A 21,256-nucleotide genomic window follows, 5' to 3' on the forward strand; every position below is an offset into this window, starting at 1 on the left:
CAGTGGTTTCAAGACAAGATGTTATCTGTCATGCAAACACACAAGTCTGCTAGCAATCAAAGCAATTGCCAGAAGTTTTTCCAGAGTAACACCATGCACATTTTGTGACCACTTTCCCCATCAACAACAAGAAACCTCATGCCACCTGCCAACCAGTTGCAAGTTTATTTTTCTTTATCATTTTGTTCATTATAAATGTATCTGTAACTCTGGTCTTATGTTAACAATTTTACAAAATGGTTTCAACTGAATATTGTTCAGTACTTTAGGAGTAAGAATTTGGTGACATTTCAAATAGCATGCATAAAGGTTGTGCTGTGAAAATGGAAAAGTGCCAGCAAATATGACTTTGGCCTTAACCTTGAGCACAGCTTGGGTGAATCATAAGGCAATCATCGTGTGTAGGCCTGAACAATACTGTAGGACGAGTGGCGCTTCTTGAGAATTGTGGATGGATGACAGGCGCCTCGTCAAGGAATGAGCGCATTCAGCTGGATGAACTAACATCTAAGGTCTGTGATCATTTTCTCACTATTCATCTATTGTAATCTGACTCCTGCCCTTTATGTCTGACAGAAAAGAAACTTAATGTAAACATTGCTGTATGTTTAACTTATTTGATAATATGAAACCCATCAAGTTAAATAAAACACAAATCTGTGGTAGGCTTCATAAAATAAAAAAAATAAAATAAAAAAAGAATCTGATGAGTGCAGTTCAGGTGACAGTGAGTGCACTTTCATCACACCACTCCATATCTATTTTGGACCATTCCTTGAATCTCACTGCTCATTTTATTACAAGAAGCCTGTTGCTGTTTCAGAAATGCTGTTTCTGTGCCCCACAAATGTTTCCTTGCCTGCTATTGGTTGCCCGTGTCTGCTTGTGCACTCAGACTACCTTTCAAACTGACTTCTACAACAAAAATGTCAAATTTGTGTCTCGTGAGTGTTTTCTAGGCTGACTTGGCAGAACTCACAGGCTGCAAGACACAACATTAAAATAATTTCACTGCCTCATGAATTGTAATGCACTATTCATTGTTCATAAACCAAAGCACATCTCAAATATCCATACTCTGACTGCTTCAAAATCATCTGTCACATTAATAAAAGTGTGGAACTATACAAAGTCGAGATAATTACCTCTTCTCACTGTTTTACCCATACTAATGAAGTATTTAGTTATTCCCTGCCACCAATCACTGACTTCCTTATTCAGTATCAAGTAAGAATCACACATATTTAATTATGCACCACTTTGGTTGATGACAGGCAATCAGTGCTTTATTTGCTGGAATAAAAATGGTTTGCACTTTGAATAACCTTATCGATCACATATCTGTATGGATTTAGAAGCTGTTTAAAGCTACCAGTTATATACATTTAGACTGTTGTGTTGACTACAGTCACTTTTAAATACCTTACAAGTAGTGAGGTCTTTAAAAAGACAGATGAACAGATCACCATGACTGAGACAACCATATGCAAACCTCCCCTTGTAGCACTTTTGTAGCTTCCCCTACTAATGGTTCACGTGTAAATTAAGAGTGCACAGTTCTGTTAGCTAATTCAGCAGCTGCTGAGCAGATGCAGTACTAGTCCCAGAGCAGTCACACCTTCCTCTCACTACTCCAGGGCTGGCAATACAATGCAACAGGTACATGTACACTGCTGTGACAGCAGTGTCAACTGTCAACTGGCAAACTGCAAAATCAATTGATGTTCCGACAGATTAGTCCTCTATTATCTTACCCTCCATAAGCTCCAAATGTGAAACTCCTTTTCCTCTGAGACATCCTGCTGAATGGCTGATGAGGCTTCCCTGTGGTGTGCAGGATCAGAGCAGACTACAACACAAGGACTGTCATACCTCTTCCTTTTTCTTTTTCTCTTAGCTTCTCTGTGCGCCTCTCCTTCCTTTCTACACCTCTAACTCTTTCTCTTCTCTCCTCCCTCCTTGACTCAGCCCTCACTGAGTGTGTGTGTTTTTGGTATTTTATGTGTGTGTGTACACAACGCAGCCCTCCCTCTTTCTGTCTCCTCTGTGCTCTCTGACTAAGTAGCTCCTATCTCTGCCAGATTAAGAGAAAGGTGCGTCCAGCTGTCTTGTTCTGTTGTCCTGGAAACAACCACAATGATTTCTTGAATTCAAACACACCGTTTTCATTCCCACTTCTGACAGCAAGAGGGCAAAAAAATCCCTACATTAGCCAGTGTCCCACAAAAGGCATCTTCCTCAAGGTGTTAAACTAAGAATGGAGGAAACAGCTATGGACACATGTTTCCTCCATTCTTAGTGCATTATTTTTTTTTAACTCTAAAGCGCTTTAATTTTATATATATATATATATATATATATATATATATATATATATATATATATATATTTTTTTTTTTTAATAGCTATTATGTTCACCCCCCAAGTTAGACAGTCGCTGGTGTAATTTGTACTCCTCCATTTTGAACCAAGATACTAAACCCCAATAAACTGTTCCAAGCAAATTTTTTGATTCGCTATTTAATGGCAGAAAATATTAAACAGTGTCATGGTTCTGGAGTTTAGTTTTGTCACTTTCTCTCTTATTTTCTATTCTTTCGTTATGCCAACTCTTGTTAGGTTTACTTTTAGTGTTTTTCAGGCTTCCCTCCAATTTTCTGCTACACCTGTTCCCAGTGCATTCATCATTATTTTGCCACTTGGTAGATCTTGTGTTTTTTTTCCTTTTTTAGACTCCCTGTGCTACTTATTCTTTGTTTATAGCCCAGTCATAATTATGTATCACCCTTTGGAAAGTTCTCTGGAATTTGCCTTTTCCCTGCTGCTCATCTGGTGTGTTCAGCTGACTGCCTCAGTGTGTATGACACACCTGAATCTGCGAATTCTGAGATTTACTATGTAAAACTATGCCACAGCGGGGGTAGTCACAGATGATGCATTAATAGTAGCACCTTGATTATATATTTACAGAATTTAACATCTTTTCTAATACTTTGAAGTGAAAAATGTGAAGTGGCATGAATTATATATGTTTTAATAAGGTGCTATTCCAGCTTACATCAATCACTCATTTGTCATGACTCATACTAATTTGACTGAGGTCTGACAAAATTATCCTTTGCCACCATGAAAATGATTACTTGAAAGCAAATAAACTGTTTGAGTTCTTGCAACTGAAAAAAAATCCCAAAAATCAAAGTAAAAGCTGTGTAAATAAAAAACTAATTTTGCTCAAGAATATCTTAGTTATCAAATTTCCAGGTCCACATCTGAGCTTACTCCCTCCCGAGTTAGACTTCAAAAGAGGATGAGATCTGATAGATGCAAGTCTCTCATCTTACTTGAACTATTTTTGGCCTGGCAATTCAAGCTCGAAAAAGACATTCACGTGTTTTTCTGTGATCACACATCTCCCAAAAGACAAAAAAAGTCAGATATCGTCACTAAAACCAATATAATTCTACTTGATCCTGCTGAATATTTCAAAAAGAGATAGGTGTCAAAGTGATACACACATTAGGATATGTGGAAAATTATATCTCTGCCAATCTGCTGGAACAAGTCTGCTTATAATGACTTAAAAAAAAAAAGGATGTTCTCTGATATCTCTTCCTCCTTGTCCCCTCTCATTTTCTTTCCTCTTGACTCTCTTTCCTTCCTCATGTCTGGTCTTGATTCCTCTTACATCTTGTCATATAGCCTGTTTATCAGACTTCACACTGACTCTGACTATTATACATTTTATTAAATAATCTATAATCAAAAATTAGCTTCTAGAGAAAAATGTTTTATAGAGGCTGCTCCTCTATTACAGTCAGCTCGCCCTACTTCCTCTGCTGATAATGACATGACACATCTCTCACAGAACAATTCTCCGGAGCCAGACTTGCGCTAACAAACTTATTACTGGTGTCCAGAAATGTAGTTTCAAAAGCTCCTTTTGCTGTTGCTTTTCCTTCGTGTCTCTCAAAAGATGCCCTTCGTGATGATGTATTACCAAAAAAAGGGAAAAAAGAAAACTATTCACTCAGACTGATTTGTGTGAGACAGGTGAAAGGGAAAGGGCAGCCAGGTGTAATTAGTCCATGTCTGTCGCTTCATTCAGGAGACATGGCAGGCTGGCTAAACAACGAGCCTGCCTTGACTTTGAGGACTTGACTGGCAATGGAAGGAGGTCCAGAGTAATGAGAAGGTGCCCTCTGTGAGATGAGGTTCAATCCACCCCATCCAGCAGTAGAAAAATATAAATCACCTTGAGAGCAGGAGACAGAGTAAGAACACTAAAGACGCTTGTTATCCACAAGGTGCAGGAACTTAGTAGCTTTGCAGTTTACATTGCAGTTAGCAATGCTGTTCTTGCTGCAGGCAAGTGTTTTAAATCACTACCTCAAATTCAAATTCAAATTTTATTTGTCACGTACACAGTCATACACAGTACGATATGTAGTGAAATGCTTGGACAACTGCTCGTGACCTAAAGAGAACAAAAAAGGAAAAGGCTATGAATAAGATAGGAAATAAATATGAAAATTAAAAAGGGTAAATTTACCTAGGAAGGAATAAAATATAAATTAAGGTTAAAAATGAAATAACTGTACAACACAAATTAGAATGAAGGGTAAATTTAACTGGGAAAGAATAAGATAAAATATATAAATTAAAGTTGAAAATAAAATAACTGTACAACAAAATACACAATATAGAACTATATAAGAATGTATGAAGAAATATAAATAAATATATACACAATAACCTGATGTGCGGTAGTTTACCAAGACTCGAAGTTTACTGCTATGTTAGTGGTGCTCTGAAGCTACGCTTTGCTCCAGTGGTGCTTAAAGGTAATGATGAACTGCAAGTCCTAGAATGCCATTGGCAACTGTTCAGGGTTTGATTTTCTTTGAACTTTATTGAGACTTAAAGTGGCACTGTACATAAATAATACAGAAATCAAGTTTCACCGGTGTTAAAGTACAGCTGGGTTTAATGGGAGTATTCTTGGCTTTGTGCAGGCTGTAAAATTCCTCTAAATAAGGAAAAGGTTTGACACGCTGGAGACAGTAAAATGTGAGCATCACCAAATCAGACAAAACCACTTATGTTAAGTTCTGTTGTGAAGAACCAAGCTGAGCATTTTCAGTGGTGCCATGTTATTATTTTGAAAATTGTCGTGGATCTGACCAAGTAACCAATGTTATCATGCAAGAGTCCTGCATGATAGCAGCCTGTCAGTCATAAGGTGAGCTCCACCTAAACAAAGCCCTGCTTTATCATCCTAAATGATTAAAGGATGTTCTCCCTGCTGGCCATGTAAAGACAGCAGCTTCACTTTCCACACCCACTGCTATGTATATCCTTTATATAAAAAACTGTGGTTTTGATGTAAACTGTTTTGTTAAAACAGACATTTTTATGTTATTGAAAAAATATTTATTTTAAATCATCCCAAATAAAAAGATCATGCTTTTTTAAAATTCCATAATTTAGTGAGGGCAAGCACATTTTGCTCTGAAGCTCTTTAGACATCCAAACTCTATGGGTGAAAATATTTTAAGAGCAGCAAAAGTTCCTCTTAAATGGACTTAAAGGTTTAAGGGGCTATTGCATTGTTACAGTACAGTTCCTCACCAGTGGGAACAGCAAAGCAGGACACCAACACATTAAATATTTACCAGCTGTGCACACAACTACACCCCTGACAAGATCGTAAGGACACTTTCTGCCTCTGTGACTTGAAATGCCTACATTCATGTTTGCTCTTCCTTCTTGTCAAACTTTCTGCACCAAAATTTGTACTGTTAGGCACTGTTAATCTTTTTTTCCCCTTCTTTTTTATGTCTCTGCAACCGTACAAGGTCGGCATCACAAACACAGCAGGGAATAAAAATTTTAAAATAATAGCTCTCTTTATTTACATTTTGGAGGCAACAAGATGACAAATTTCTAAATTACAAATAGCACACATTATTCAGTACTCAGTGTGCAACTGAATGATCAACAAAGAACTGAGAATTTTATGCAGGAACTACACAAAGGAAAGTGAAAATAAAGGGAAGGCATAAGATTAATGAAGTTGGATTGGAGCACCACTACCCCTCACTGTTAGCCAGGGGAACTACTTTTCATCCTCTCAAGCTTCTGAGTGTCTCAGGGGCTGTTTGAGAGCTCCGTTTGACACAGACAACTTTGAATTTTAAGCAGATAGACTGCTCCCTTCAAGCAACAGTCTCTCCCGCCTACGATGAGTTTCACAGCAACGAGAAGGAGCGAGAGTAGGACACGCACTAGCTGATGAACAAAGCATTAAGATTTTATCTCCTTATATCTTCATAACAATGTCCAATATTCTGTTTCAGGCTGCGGACAGATTACTGGTCAGTACGGTTGTAAGGTTACCGAGCAGAAACAGGCAGCACAGAGGTATCCACTCTTCCGTAACCAAATGCAACAAATGAGATTTTCTCTCTACTACAAATTAGAAGAGCGAGATTATCGGAGGCGCTGACATTGAATTACTTGCTCATCAAAGACAGACTGATTCCAGAAGGATCTCGGAAGACTATTCTTGTCCTCCATCAGCCTGCCCCGCTAGATCTGAATGTCATGAATTTCACAACTTCTCTCCGGGCGATGATAACAGAGGGATGTGGGGGAGTCTCCGGAAAAAGAAAAAAATCTGGGAGATAGTCAGAGAAAAGAAAGATGAGAAAAAAAACGGAGTACATGTCCAAGATTGGCAACAGGGGTGTGGGTATATATGGCATGATTAGGCATGACAAGACACAGTTGTCTCTATTTCTACTCTGTGTCTTTTATGCAGTCCATTTATAGTCATTAGACTTGGATTGGAGAGGAGACAAAGAAGAAATGTGAAGTTACAAATCACCGTAGGAGTGGAAGAGTCTGTGAACGTGCCCTTGGAGCACAGACTGAATGCACAGTGTAGCAATTTACAGGGCATTGACACACACAATCCCACTGAACATCCCCAGCACAACACATAACTCATCCTCCGGTATGAAAATCCGGAGCAGGAGCCCATTAGAACAAATAAAAGAAAGATGCAGACAGTGGAGGAGCGGGAGAGAAACCAAGATTATTTTTCATGTAACAATGGGTGAACCAAATGGGAGAAGCCTGCCCGTGGGTCACATCCTTGGATTAATGACTTGGCAGATGGAGAAGCAACAGATACCCCGCTAGGGCCTGACTTTGATTTATACACATGAGAGGCTTAGATAAGGACCAAGAAGAGGCAGCGATAGATTTCTAATGATGCAGCCACATCAAAATAATCATTTACTCAGACCTCAGGGTCTGTCCACTGTCAACAACACTGAAATGACATGGACAGGCTGATTGGAGGTTCCGTTCTTGTTGCCATTCAAGTTGTTAGATGTGAAGTAGTAAGAATGAAAGACCACAGATTATCAGAAATTATCATTGGTCCATTATCTCCAGTTTTAATAAAGTCCCAGCATGCTTCATCTTCAGAGCCTCTATTTATCATGGAGTCTGGCTACACAGCTTCCAAATTCAGATTCAGATTCAGATTCCTCACTCTTTTGTTGCTTGGTGTTTCTCTTGATCTAGTGGCACAGCTACAAATGCTTTCACAAAGAACTCCCTGACCAACTGATCAAAGTTGTGGGCCTATCATTCATATTACATTTTTCAAGACCTTCATAATGCACAGTCTTTCTTTTGGGGGATATCTTCTTTGGCGATCTGCATGGCTCAGGAGCTGCTGCCACAGCCTAAATTCATGCTGAATGTGCTCCCGGATATTCAATTGGAGATAATTTCTCTGAATTTCAGGAGTGGGTCCACACTTTATAAACTCCCTGTTTTGGTTCTCTGTCCTGCACAACAAGCTGTTCATATTTTCACCTCTCATTAGACGCTTACTCCATCTGCAAAATTAACATGCAGATGCGGTCACAGCTACTGACTAGAAGAAGGCTGTTGTCTGTTCTGATTTTCCCAACTAATCAGACATTTATCTTTTTTTTTTTTTACAAAAACTACATCTATTTCATGAAGATGCTGAGACAGTCACTGACATCCTGCTTACGAGAAGCAGTCTCATACAAAGCTAGTGAAAGCGAGGATGCTGCTGTCTCCCAGCAACACTGGACTTGTAATACAATGAAGTATATTGTGCATTTGTAGTCTGTAGTTGCTGTCCACGGTACTGAGAGCGGCAGTACTGTGGACAGCAACAATAACAAGCTCCGATAAAGGACCACTTGACACTTACTGCAGTCATACTGTGCGCAGCAAAAATGTTCAAACCCACTTGATGTGATTTTAAAAATGGTTACAAACCTCTATGTATGTGGCTGTAATAGGCAGATCGGATGGATAGTTAAACTGATGGTTAAGACATCAGTTCAGTCAAAATAACGCACATTTAATTTTAGCTCCAATTCCAGCTCCAATTTAGCTCTTGATTGTGTTATAAAAGAAATTTAAAAAAAACCCCTGATAGTTGGATTTCACTTTCTTATAAAGAATTCAATGAAACAACTTAAATGATTGAAATGTACAGCTTTACAGGCAAATGGCAGCTCATTTAATTTATTACAAACAAAGATGCGTTCCAGCTAAAAGCTACTTTAAATGATGGCCCCCAAAAGTAAAGACACACACGTCCAAATACAGACACTCTCAAAAGAACTGCGCTGCACATGGATGCTTTGCTTTTAACACACTGTGAGTTTTTATTTTTCTTACAAATTACAACCCCCTGAGTTATGTCGAACTGTAACAGCATCTGAAGGTAAATGTCCTTTTCACTCCAATGTCTCTGTGAGCATTCACACAGCTTCATGAACATTGGCGATGGCCCTCAACTTCAGTTGCAGCATCAAAGGGAAAAGCAGCTCTTTCATTTGCCTTTGTTCCCACTGTGACATTTCACCAAATCTGATGATGCAGGCGATGTCCGATCCCTGACCCTTGTAGGGCTCCCAGACTCCAGCTGGGCATTTGTACAGTTGCTCGAATACGAAAACGTCTGAGCATGACACAGTCACTGGGAGAGGTTGTCAGTCACAGGAATGTTAGTCAGATCCATCAATTGGACTGTTCTGATTTTGTGCCTGGATATATGCACCACTTATTTCCCAGTGCGAAAAAAAGTGCATATGCGTAAAAAATAACAACTCAAAGTGTGAAAATAAATATTACATATCTAGTGAGACAAAATTGGATGTATACAAATATTCAAAATTTCCCACAGGAAAATGTGATTTTATTCAGTAAACAGGTGCTTCTAAAAACAGCTCGCCTGGTGGGAGTTGTTAGAAAACACAGATGTCTACAAGGGCCCTGTGCAGTAAAGTCATAAACAAAACAATCCCCTTCATTCTGCATCCAAACTCTGAAGTTTCGCTGGTAGTAATCCACCAGAGGAGAAATGCTTGCAAGGGTACATTAGAGATATAGTTATAGGACTGTTAGATGAGCTGCTTTCAACATGCATACATTTTTTAATTCTGGTATAAAAACCCATCTCTCTACTGTTCATACAAAGACTAAAGCTCACCCACCATGTCTACACCGTAGAGTGATGGATAACAGACAGCACAAGGTCACATCACAGACAGGAGGGGAATAAATGTAAGATTAAATAAATTTTAAATTCACTCTATCGCCCAGTGTCTGAGTCCCTCAGTAAAAGAGCAGAATTTAAAATATCGTGTCATTGGACAAAGTCGCAATACACCAATTTAAATAAAGAGCTTCATGTAAATGAAAATAAGTGAATGACGATGAATACATTGCTTTGAGTCATTTCATACAGCATGGATGTAGCATAGATGGGTGTAACTGCAGTGCACATTTGTTCTGCATCCCAGAGATTAATGTAAAGAATGCTCATTTCAGGACATGCAATTAGTAGTTAGAACATAATTTTCAACGCATGTTTCCTCTTGGAAATAGCTTTCATTAAGGAAAAGTGAATTTATTTCTACAACAATAACACCCACATAGATTTGCATTACATGCTAAAGAGTTCTATACTCAGAGTTCTTTTTTTCTTTCTTTCTTTTTAACACCTCAGATTGGTATACGTTAGGGCTGAACGATATATCGCATTTGCGATAATATCGCAACATGATCAAGTGCAATTTTCTAACCGCAAAGGCTGCGATTATACTCTGGACATGTCCAAATTCATGGGCTGCATCCTCCTGAGGCCGCATTTGTAGACCGATTACGTCACAGCGACGTGCCGAAGGCTGTCCAAATTACTACCATATCCCAGAATTCATAGCGCGGCCCAGCCAAACTCCAGTTTCCAGCAATGGCGGCCGCTACTAAGTTTTAAAATTACTCATACTAATCTTTCTGGGTCACAAAATAAACATTTAACATATTTTCAGGCGAGAAAGTAGTTGTGTAAACATCAAATATCTGCTCGGTTTATCAAGATATCCCATATTTGCAAAAGTGCTTCGACGTTTTCAGAGGCGTCTGCTACCTACCAGCTCGACAGCTAGCCGGGAGCTCGAGGGTTACTGATGCGGCCGAGAACGGCACAACTCCCGGCACATCATTTTCAGATCACCGCGGAGTTTCGCTGCTCGGGTTAAACGTAATATATAAGTCACTTAGACAACCTAAAAATGTTATTGTTGGGCTTTTTTCAGTGTTTTGTTTGTTCGTGAGTAAATCGGTTTGGCTGAGATTAAAGTTATTAGAATAGATAAAATAAAACTTTATTAATCCCCCGGGTGGGTTCCTCCTTGGTTTTCACACAGCTGACTAAACGTCAAACAGAAAACTTATTAAACAGAAGTATGAGACAGTCGAGAATTTACACCAGTGTCTGGTTATATTTTAGATAGCAAGAAGCAGACGGCCGAGTTTATTAAACTCCACCGAGACAGCGGTGACGCTAATCAGAAGGCTAGACCGTCCAATTTCACGCCTTTAAATTTTAAAGGCGTGTTTGTGTGTGTGTTTATACAATTGCTATTATGTTTGCACTTTATGTGTAATGTTACTGACTGCAGAGATCAGTAAGATGTGTGTATTTTTTATTTATTAGTTTTATTTATTTAATATTATTTTTTAATTGAATGACTGTCTAGTAGTTCACAGATGTCGAAAAACTGAGTGTGGTAAAGCCACTGATTTTTTTTATGTATATTTCTGCAATCTGCACATTGTACTGACTTTCATTTTAATGTTTACACCAGGGTTCCTTGTCAGCACTTTATGCTCAGATGTTTGTAAGCTAAAAATAAACTATTGTGTATGTTCAAATATACTGTTGTGATTGAAGAAGTTAAATAAAAATGTCAGTCATCAATTCATGCATCACCTCATGTCATCATAACAGAGGTCTGTCTTCCAGGAGAGAACAGTTTAAAATTAATGTAATATAGTATTGGCCATACTATATGATGTATTGCTTGTCTTTGTTTAATAATACAGAAGACAAAGACCTTAAAAAATAATCGCATATCGCATCGCAATCGCAATATTGGGGCAAAAAAAAAAATCGCAATTAGATTATTTTCCATAATCGTTCAGCCCTAGTATACGTGCATATGTGATCCTACACCATAGTCATTTCTTATCTCTACCTTGTGACAGCTGTTAATACCCTCAGATCAAATCTCACCTCTCTGTGCACCCGGTAAAATATACATGGCAGAGTGAAGAAAACCAGAGACAAGAAAGATTGTTGGAATCTTTGACTAAAAAACTGGACTCTGGACTTGAATGCAGAGGCACCTATGTCACTGGACCTGGATGCTGCAAGAATTATACTGTTGTTGCACATGGAAAACAAATACAAAACACATTACAATATACTGTATGCACACAAACACCTGAAACTTAACTCAATTTTTTCCTGTCTTTTTTTCTGTGTATGTCCATGCATGCAGCTCACATTGGATATAAGTTAAGCATGTGTGGTATAGAACTTCAGTGGAATCTTAATGGATATCTATACTAATAAGTACTGTGAAATGTATTAGGAAAGGAAAGAAATCCACATCGTCTGATTGAAATGAAAATGATCAACCTACAGAGGGCTGAATTCAAAGATACCCTGAAAATCAAAGTGAAAAAATGATGCGTCAGACTAGAGCTGGGCGATAGAACGATAACGATATGTATCGCGATATAACTTTTACTCGATAGAGAAATTAAGCTATCGCGATAGACCTCGCCGCTCTTGTCCTCTTAAAAAAAAAAAAAAAAAAAAAAAAAAAGATCAGCCAATCCAAATTAAGTAGCGCAGAGCCGAACCAATCACAGCCGCAGCGTCACGTCGCGTGACTTGTAACGTACAGCATAAGTGCCAAGCCGCACGTGTGTTTGTTTGGGAAGCAGCCAGCGGGTAATGGAGCCAGCGCGTAATGGAGGAAATGAGTGTGCCGACTAGAAAAATCAACCGAGCGTGACCGAAGAGAAAACAGATAATGGTTCCAACGCCGGAGAGATTGTCGAACGGAAGAGCCATAGAAGTTCCGTAGTGTGAAGGTATTTCGGCTATTTCAAGTCTGACAAAATACAGAGTAGCGTGCACTGTAAATTGTGCCGAAAGCAAGTCTGGAAATACAATAAACTGGTGCATGCGTCACACTGTGCGCCACGTTATTGTTTCGGTGAAATGAATTTCTACAATACTGTTAATTCTACTCTCTGCAGTGTTTAAATGCTTACATATACACACAGTTACTGTCCGTCCACACATACGACTCGGTTCTGCTTCTATGCCCCAGCTTTGTTTACTTTTTCCCACCGAGGCTTCTAGACTTCTGATTGGCCAATATTTCTGCACGGTTAGGAATCTAGCGCCACCTGCTGCTTTGGCATGTTCTTAGCAGCGTTTTCCTTCATTTCTGCCTTTATGTGTGGACGGGATTATTTTTTAAAACGAAAACGGAAAATCTCCGTTTTCAAAAATACCCGTGTACGTGTGGACGTAGCCTCAGTCTCTGACTGGAAGCGCTAATTCGTCATTCGGCTTTTGTCAGACTAAAGTAACTGTTAAAACTGTTTGAAAAGCTAAGCTATACAACAAGGAGAGATTGAGAATTTCCTTTTAGTTCTCAGTTTATTTGATATTGACAAAAGTTAGTCAGTTTTGTCTGTTCTTCTGTAAAACAAACTAAGATTTATTTTTAGAATTAATATTTTGTTTCTAAGTGGAATTGACAATTTAGTCTGTTTCGTTTGTTCTATTTTGAAACTTAAACGCTTTAGCGGCTGCCTTTTGTGTAGTTTGCAATATTTGCCTTTATTTATCTGAAAAAGTCTCATGTTCCTTAAGTACATCTACCCTGTTGAACTTATTATGGGAAATAAATATTTAAATAAAAACAAGCTGCTGATTATTTCACATTTTACTTGTGAGCAACGGCACATTTAAATCTTACAAATATAGTTATTTGGCTTATATCGTGATAGATATCGTTATCGCCTGAAATGAAAAAAAAAAACATATCGTGATATGAAAAAAATCTCATATCGCCCAACTCTACGTCAGACTATTCTGTCCATTCTGCAGAAACTCAAAATGTTTTTTCCTGTGCTTTTCTGTATGCCTGACAACACTGGGACATGCTCCTAATGAGACACTTACTTAGGGATCTTCTCCCAGATCTGGATTATGGTGCCTGGATAGTCAAAGGTGCAACCTGGCAGCATTGGATGGACTGAAACATAATGTCCCAGAGGTGAAACATAATGTCCCCAGAGGTTTTCTATTGGTTTAAGGTAGCATGAGGGCCAGTCAGTGGTATCAATTGCTTTATCCTGCAGGAACTGCCTGCATACTCTCGCCATTTGAGACCAGGCACCGAGAGGAACCCAGAACCCTCTGTGCCAGTGTACGGTCTGGCAGTGGGTCCAAGGATCTCATCCCAATACTTACTGGCAGTCTGTGCATTGTCACCTAGAATTAGAGGTCTTTGATTCATTTACTGGTCACCCTGAATAATGATGCAGGCAGCATGATGTTCTCCAAGGCTTCCTCAAACCCTTCCATGTCTGTTACATTATAGTATTCTATAGCAAATACCCACTGGGCTCCACAGTGCCAGGCAGTGAGCACAGGGCCGAATAGAGGATGTCAGACCCTCAGGCCACCCTCACATGGTCAGAGACATTTACATCAGTGGCCTGCTGTTGGTCATTTTGTACGGATCAGAACTCAATATGTTTCTTCACACAAAGGAGCAGATACTGGCCCTGGTGATGGCCAGTCAACATAATTAAATAAGTACAAATGTCAGTGGCCTCCAACCTGCAAAAACATTCCTGTTTTAGGGGTTGTCTCACTGTTGCCCCTCCAGTGCCGTAGTGCAGCTGAAAGTGCTTAACAACTCCCTCTGCTATTTAACTGACCAGATCAATATCTCAGAAGTTTAACTAACTTCATACCTTACTCTGATTAAAAAGTGATCTTTACATTTTTTAGGCACTGTATATATATATTTGAAAACATTTTTGCTGATATCCTCAGTGCCTTACTCATTATCTGTTTTACCTTATCTTAAAAAAAATGTGTCAACCCTTAAGGGAATCCAAGCAGCCATTTAGATAACTCAGATGTGCTCCCAGAATAGACTCCACAACATCAGATATAGCTGCTCAGTCATTTATACACACAGTTTATCTTCCAAGCAACAGGCAACATGCAAATTTAAAAATGATGAGATTGTTGCAATTGCTTTTAGTTGGTTGCAGTTAAGTGTGTTTTATTTAAAATATACGTTTTATTTTAAATATTACACTCAACATAATCCATGGATTTTGGCTACCTGAACTGATCCAGTGTTATTCAGTAAAAGGTTGATATCATTCCCATAATGCACCTCACTGCTAAAGAAATATTGTCTGGATTCCAATGCTTACAAAAGACTGAGGAACTGCCGTCTTTCAAAAAAAAAGGTCCCATATTATTACAGATAATGATATTTTCCTTTTCTTCTTTGAATTTCATTATTATTGTCTTATAGTCTGGCTGGTGATGACGCAAGGTTACGCAATCTATCTATCAGAAAAAGTTTAAATGATGGCAATCCATGGGACAAAAATTTAGAAGGAGGCAATATTCCTCAGAGAAGCCATAACCTTGCATAGTCAAGCCTGTAATGAGTTTAACTCAGACTCTTAGAGGGTCCCTCTGGGCTGCTGGCAATAATGGTGAATTATCAGTGATTCCTTTCACAACCACAAGGCTTTATTAATGACTGTCTGGGGGAAGTGCAGCATTATTGTCATGGGCACACTCAGCATATTTTGGTTAAAATAAAATAGCTCATAGCTGATTAAGAATTTCTACAGAGAATTTGTGAGAAGTGCTTATGACAAAAGACTGCAGCTGACCATTGTGCCTTTAATTTGCATGTAACAGAACAGAATAAGAAAAGCTTCATCTTTTTATTCATGGTATAATGCAAATATCAATTACCAAAGATTACTTCTCAACAATCAGTTTATGTGTGTATGTTAGGGAAGGTTTGGGTGAGTATTGAGCTATTTGCATGAATGATGGGATCAAACCAATACTAATGGCAAGACAAAAGTGAAATGCAGGCATTGCATTGTGCCTGAATATTTGTAATCAGCTTCTGCTGAAACAAAGAGCAACGCAGATTTGTAACAACCTTACACTTCAAATAACACATCCTTCAGCTACTTCACTGCTGGGTGCAGATATTCCCTGGTACACAGCCATATTAACTATTACACAACTAGATGGGAAATCTAGTACATATAGAGAAAAGAGCTGTCCAGTGATCTCCTATCATTTCAATGCATTGTGAATTAATGTTTTGTACTACTGTTTTTTTGTTTTATATTTGGTCCTGGAATTTATGCAGACAAATAGTTACACATTAATATTTGAATACTGGAAAAGTCAAATGAATAAGTGCCAATAAAAGCCAGAATGTTATTCAGAATTGCACTTTGACAATGTTATTGGATTTTCTGCACATATACCACATCTTGTAATGCAGCCCAGACAAAGAATGTGGCTGCAAATGTGTGAGAAAGCTTTACAAATGAATACTGACAACAGAGATTTATTCAATAACCTGATAGCCCTCCTTGCCGAAATGCCTCGTGGTGGTTTATAAAAAGATAAGTGAAACAAATGTGGCTGCCAAAGCTTTAGCAGAAAGTGACAGAAACACTTGATATTACCTGACTACTGATAGAAAATTGTCCTAGTGGAATTAAATAATCTATACTAAGATGACGCAGTGCTAATCAGCTTGATTATTTAAGACTACTCAATTTTTAAACTAGAAACATACATTTTCCTTAAAAAAATACATCTGAAGGATGTTCCAATTTTGTCTACCTTGGCTCTGCTCAAGTCCTTGATTAATATTAATTAATATGAAGTTGTCTTAAATATGAATTTGAAACAGCGACCAAGACAACAAACTCATCAGGGAAGTGTTTGGTGAGGTCACACATCAAAATACTGTAGCTTAAAAGTTTTTTTTCCCATATACTTGAATTAACCAAAGATGCTGCCCCCTACTGCTCACTCAGAGGAATACAGCAACATAATAAAACTGTGTTGCTCTAATAGTAGTCAGGGTCATACATCATCTCTTTCTCCTTTACATTCTGGGGATGACAATAGATGAATGGTTACTCCTTAAATAAAAGCAGCTTCTTAGCTCAGAAAATTGTGCAATATGTACATCTGCACAGTCTGGTGTAACTGATACTAAGGCAGTTAAAGTCACCCTGGACTGAGACTGAATCCCAGAATATGCAACATATTCTTGACAGGCTCATCTATCACACCTGTGCCAGGTACAACATTTCTTGACCCAAGTTCCAGAATACTTGACTTTACCTTAACAGAGGTCATAGCCAACTGGGAGAAGTGAGCATTGCTGAGCAAAAATATAGAAGATAACAAAAGATAGAGGCAACATTTCTGGACATACAGTAGTGCCCTCCGTGCACAAACTGCCAACCACAGAGTCTGCTGGGCTCCTGGCAGATCAACTCATCTCAGAGCCAGACCGCATTATCTAACAACTGAGTTGATATTGTTCCACGCAAATATCTGGAAAATCTCATATAATGTGTTCTATTTAAAGCAAAAATGAGTTGCATTCCTATTCATAAATGTGATTTAACAACGGTAAAGGGAACACATTTAACCTGTTTTGTTTATATTACTTGCAAATGGGATGAAGTAGACATCTACTGAGAATTTTAACAAAAAAGGTTTGAATATGTTGAATTATTAGCCCCAAAAGTCCACCAGACCCAGCAAGACTCCCTGTGTAACCAAAAAACAAAGACCATAGCAGGGTTAAGTTTAATCATTTGAAATGATGACAAGCAGTAGAAGAAATTAGAGTTTGTCATTAAGGCTTCAGCCTCATTAATCCCTACAAATACATCACACAAAAAATATCCTCCTTGAGCCTGCATGTGGATGCTGGGGAGGTGGAGGGGTTGAAAGAAGCAAGCACTGTTTTACAATTATAGTATATTGTAAAACAGTGGTCAGAAAAGCAGTTAGGTTACTGTAGATTGAAAAAATAAATCCATATACAGAACATCAATAAGTAAAAATGTAATGAAATAGAATACAGTTAAATCCTTTGGTACAAGTTGAATGTAACATGTTAAACACACAGTAAAATACCTCAAATTTAATAAAACAAACAAAGATAGATTAAAAATGGTTTACCTAATGTAGCAGAAAATATCTCTTGGTAGTAGAATTGCTCAGTATACAGAGTGTAACGTGTTGAGAATGGTCCAGGTTTGTTATGAAACTACTGGGATGAGAATACAGCTGATACCAGTGGTGTCTGTCAGTTCATCTTGTCAGATCTTTCATGATGACGTATGTCTGCTCTGTTATGCTGAGGATGTATTGTTTCAGTTCTGCTCACCTATCGATTTCCATGTATACACATGGCAAAGGATACTATATACTGGGACATTCCATCTGCAGCAATAGCTAGTTTGGTGCTATATAAATCAAACTGAATTAAATTAAACTGAACTGAAATAACAGTCTCAATTCTAATTGGGTTCCCATAGAAACAAAAGATTCAACAGCCGCAACAGTATCATCTAAAAAAAAATATATATATATATATATATATATATATATACACAGATCATTTTATCTTTCTCTTTCAGTCTTATCCGTGTGCCCATTTTGTTCAAGATCATTTCAACCAATGCAGCAAAGGAATACATTCTTTAACTGGAAAGTACAAAAAGTGGCAATTATCAAGATGGGAAATGCACAAAGAAGAGGAAGCCAACACGTGTAGTGCAAGGATCACAGCAATGTAAATAAGTACTGTCGCTTTAATAAAAACCACAAAAAGAAGAAAACTTACAATGCACCCTATGAATATGTCTAAAGTAATGGTTCAATCTATTTAAAGTCTTTGCTTAAATGAAAAAGCAAAGAAGAAATTGAACGGTTCATGGAATAAATGGCAGTAAAAGCTCTGTCTAAAGACAAATGTACTGCATAAAAGGCTAGGCAGTGTTTCCTCCCTAATCAGCCACTGAATGGCTCTGTAATTATAAGGCTATGCACCAAAGCCTTTATAAGTATCACATCTTTGTCAAGGTAATTCCAGCACTGAAGCACACATTTTGTATGAACACAAGATGGTTTAAAGAGCTGTGTGCTGCTTGCACAGGCAATAATCTTAACAGATTTATTCAACAGCCATCTCAAACACCATAGGAAACTACCTGAATCATTACCACGATATTGTAGCTCTTCAAATTCTACTTTCCCTGTTTTTTTCTGGAGTGAAAAATGTAGATGTTTGAATGGCTTACCTGGAAACTGCCAAATCTTCTGCTTCTCTTGTCAGCCGATCCTTTAACAAAGAGAGAGGAGATATCTAAATCAATTATGCAAAATAAAACAAACTTTTTTATTGTCAGTAAGAGTAAGCAATGTTTTCAGTTAGAGCGCTCCATGTCATCACTATGCAGTTTGCTGGCTGAAACTGCCCATTTCAAATCAATTAACAGCACATTACTTGTCAGTATAATACACAGTCATTTAAAGCCTATGTGCTATAAAGATGTGTTCATTTCAAATATCACTGCAGTTTGGCTGAGGCTTGACTGATTTGTTGACTTAAATATGGCACACGTTCCCAAGCAGATTAAAACACCCACCACGCTTGAGTGTGTACACTGTGCTTAACTAGCAGCTGCAAGAACATACATCATGAATATCAATTATTACTAAAGTGGAGCTGTGAAAATTAGTAGGGTAGTTCCATTGTGTAGGTTAATGGAAACTCAGACAGGCATTTAACTGGAGGGTTAATGCCAGTTCTAAGCCACCGTGGCATTTCTGTCCTTGAGCTTGAAAAATAAATTGAAAATGTGTGTGAATTCATGACTGACTGGCAACATGCAGGAAACATCAGACTCGATAGAACAAAAAAGCAACAAAACACATAATCTTTTCAAAATTATTTATCTCTGAAGAGTTTTGCTTCTAAATTAGACATCGGTCATTTGAAAACCAGCTTGTAACCAACTCCAAAAAATAAACTGAATCTTCAGGTACTGCTGTTCATGCAGGCTAAACAAACTGCAAACTGAGCCACTTTAACCCTGTCATGCATGAATTATGACAACCTCAATCAGGATTTTTTCTTAAGCATTTTTATTCATCTTTTCATGCCTGAAGATGAATAAAAATACTTAAGAAAAAAAATCCTGATTGAGGTTGTCAAAATTCATGCATGACAGGTTTAAATAACAATAATTACAAAGAAAGCACGTCATACATCTATAGTAACATTAAACAATCAGTGGGTGGCAGGGTATAGAGTGATACATCAGTGTCCAATGTAGTTGTTTATGTGCAAGTATACCATCAACACCGACACAAATACAAGAAAACAGCCTCTGAATAGCGGTCCACTGTAGTGACCACTATGTGTGATAGGGTTAAAACATATTATCAGGTAGGGCTGGGCTATATCATACCGTTTACGGTAATACCGGTGTAATTTATCAACGATAGGAAAATGAAATATCGCGATAGAATATGGGTAAAACACGGATGTGCAGTGCCTTTGTTTTCATACACACATGGCGGTGACGCAGAATGAGAAGGGTGAAAGCGGATCGTTAAATGAAACAGATGAACCAGAATTGGTTTGTAAAAATGCTGCAACTTCAGTGGTGTGGAACTGGTTTAGCTTTCATCCATCAGATACACAACAAAGCACTATTTTTGGTAGAGCATGCTAGCGGGCCGTCGTTATTACTGTGTTTTTTGGAAAATACGGCACACTTAAAATCAATCCTTTGATTTTTCTGAAAATCGACAGCGCCCCTTATAATCCAATGGGCCTTATGTATGAATTCTGGTTGTGTTTACTGACCTCGAAATGACTTTATGTGGTATACGGCGCTCGAAAATCTGTCAAATGTTTTAGTACGACTTTGCTAAGCTACGAACCCGCACCGCTTGATGGATTGTGGGAGCATTACGGCTATTGTAGGCAGGAGCCTCATGGAGTGATATGTACTGTGCTTCAACATAATATTACCGTATTGTGTGTGTATAACCTCTTTTTGCCCATAAAAAACAGCTGCTTGTTTAATTGAAAATACATTGATGGGGTTTTTTGCACTAATAAAGTTGTGGAGTTGTAAAGTATTTTGTCTAGTGTCAATTAGATCGTCAGTTATCGTTATCGCAAATTTTCAAATGTATATCGTGATAAATATTTTTGGTCATATCGCCCTGCTCTATTATCAGGATTGTATTAAATTCAGAAATAATCCATCTGTTTAAATTTTTGCTGAAACAAGTCCATATTACATTTTTTTAATGAAAAGACGCCGACCAACAAAGGGTTTAAAGTCTGTAGTCATATAAAAAAATATGGAAAACACATCAGTGACCCTTTGTTACAACAAACACAAGTATGATAGCTTATTTTGAATTCTACATTGTTGTGATCTGAGGGGTTTTTGCTGTTCTGGTAGGCTGAGTTTTGTATTCCTATTTTATTTCTTTATTATTCTCACAGTGAGTTTGATTCATTGATTGTGATGTCTGTCTTTACCACATGGTGTCATTAGAATTAGTTCATGAAGTTCACTGATTTGTAGATGCCAATGTTTGATTCACTGTTCTGGATGAGTTTTGAATCTTTAGTCTTCATTTAGCTGCAGTTTCTATTTTGAGTTTATTTGTCATCTGTTTAGTTCCTTCAGTGCCTTCCCAACT

The 21,256-nt window shown here is 38.0% G+C and overlaps 1 protein-coding gene across 7 annotated transcripts in view; it reads right to left on the reverse strand.

Moving 5' to 3' along the window:
* rap1gapb (RAP1 GTPase activating protein b) overlaps window positions 1-18,866 on the reverse strand; it is an 80,936-nt gene extending 62,070 nt beyond the window's left edge. For 2 of the 7 annotated variants that reach the window (XM_085457446.1, XM_085457443.1), the window contains exon 1: window positions 1,755-2,243. In XM_085457446.1, the coding sequence (XP_085313572.1) occupies window positions 1,755-1,798 (44 nt within the window). In that variant the 5' untranslated portion in view covers window positions 1,799-2,243. Of the gene's footprint in view, window positions 1-1,754; window positions 2,244-18,828 lie in introns of those variants that run through there. The other 5 variants (XM_085457444.1, XM_085457442.1, XM_085457449.1 and 2 more) reach the window with 4 other exon arrangements.
* Between the last annotated feature and the right edge of the window lie 2,390 nt (window positions 18,867-21,256).

Source organism: Copadichromis virginalis, linkage group LG5, assembly GCF_057382275.1.
Source record: "Copadichromis virginalis isolate Kocher_CV1m ecotype Utaka linkage group LG5, C_Virginalis_male_GT1.1, whole genome shotgun sequence".
Taxonomy (NCBI): Eukaryota; Metazoa; Chordata; class Actinopteri; order Cichliformes; family Cichlidae; genus Copadichromis; species Copadichromis virginalis.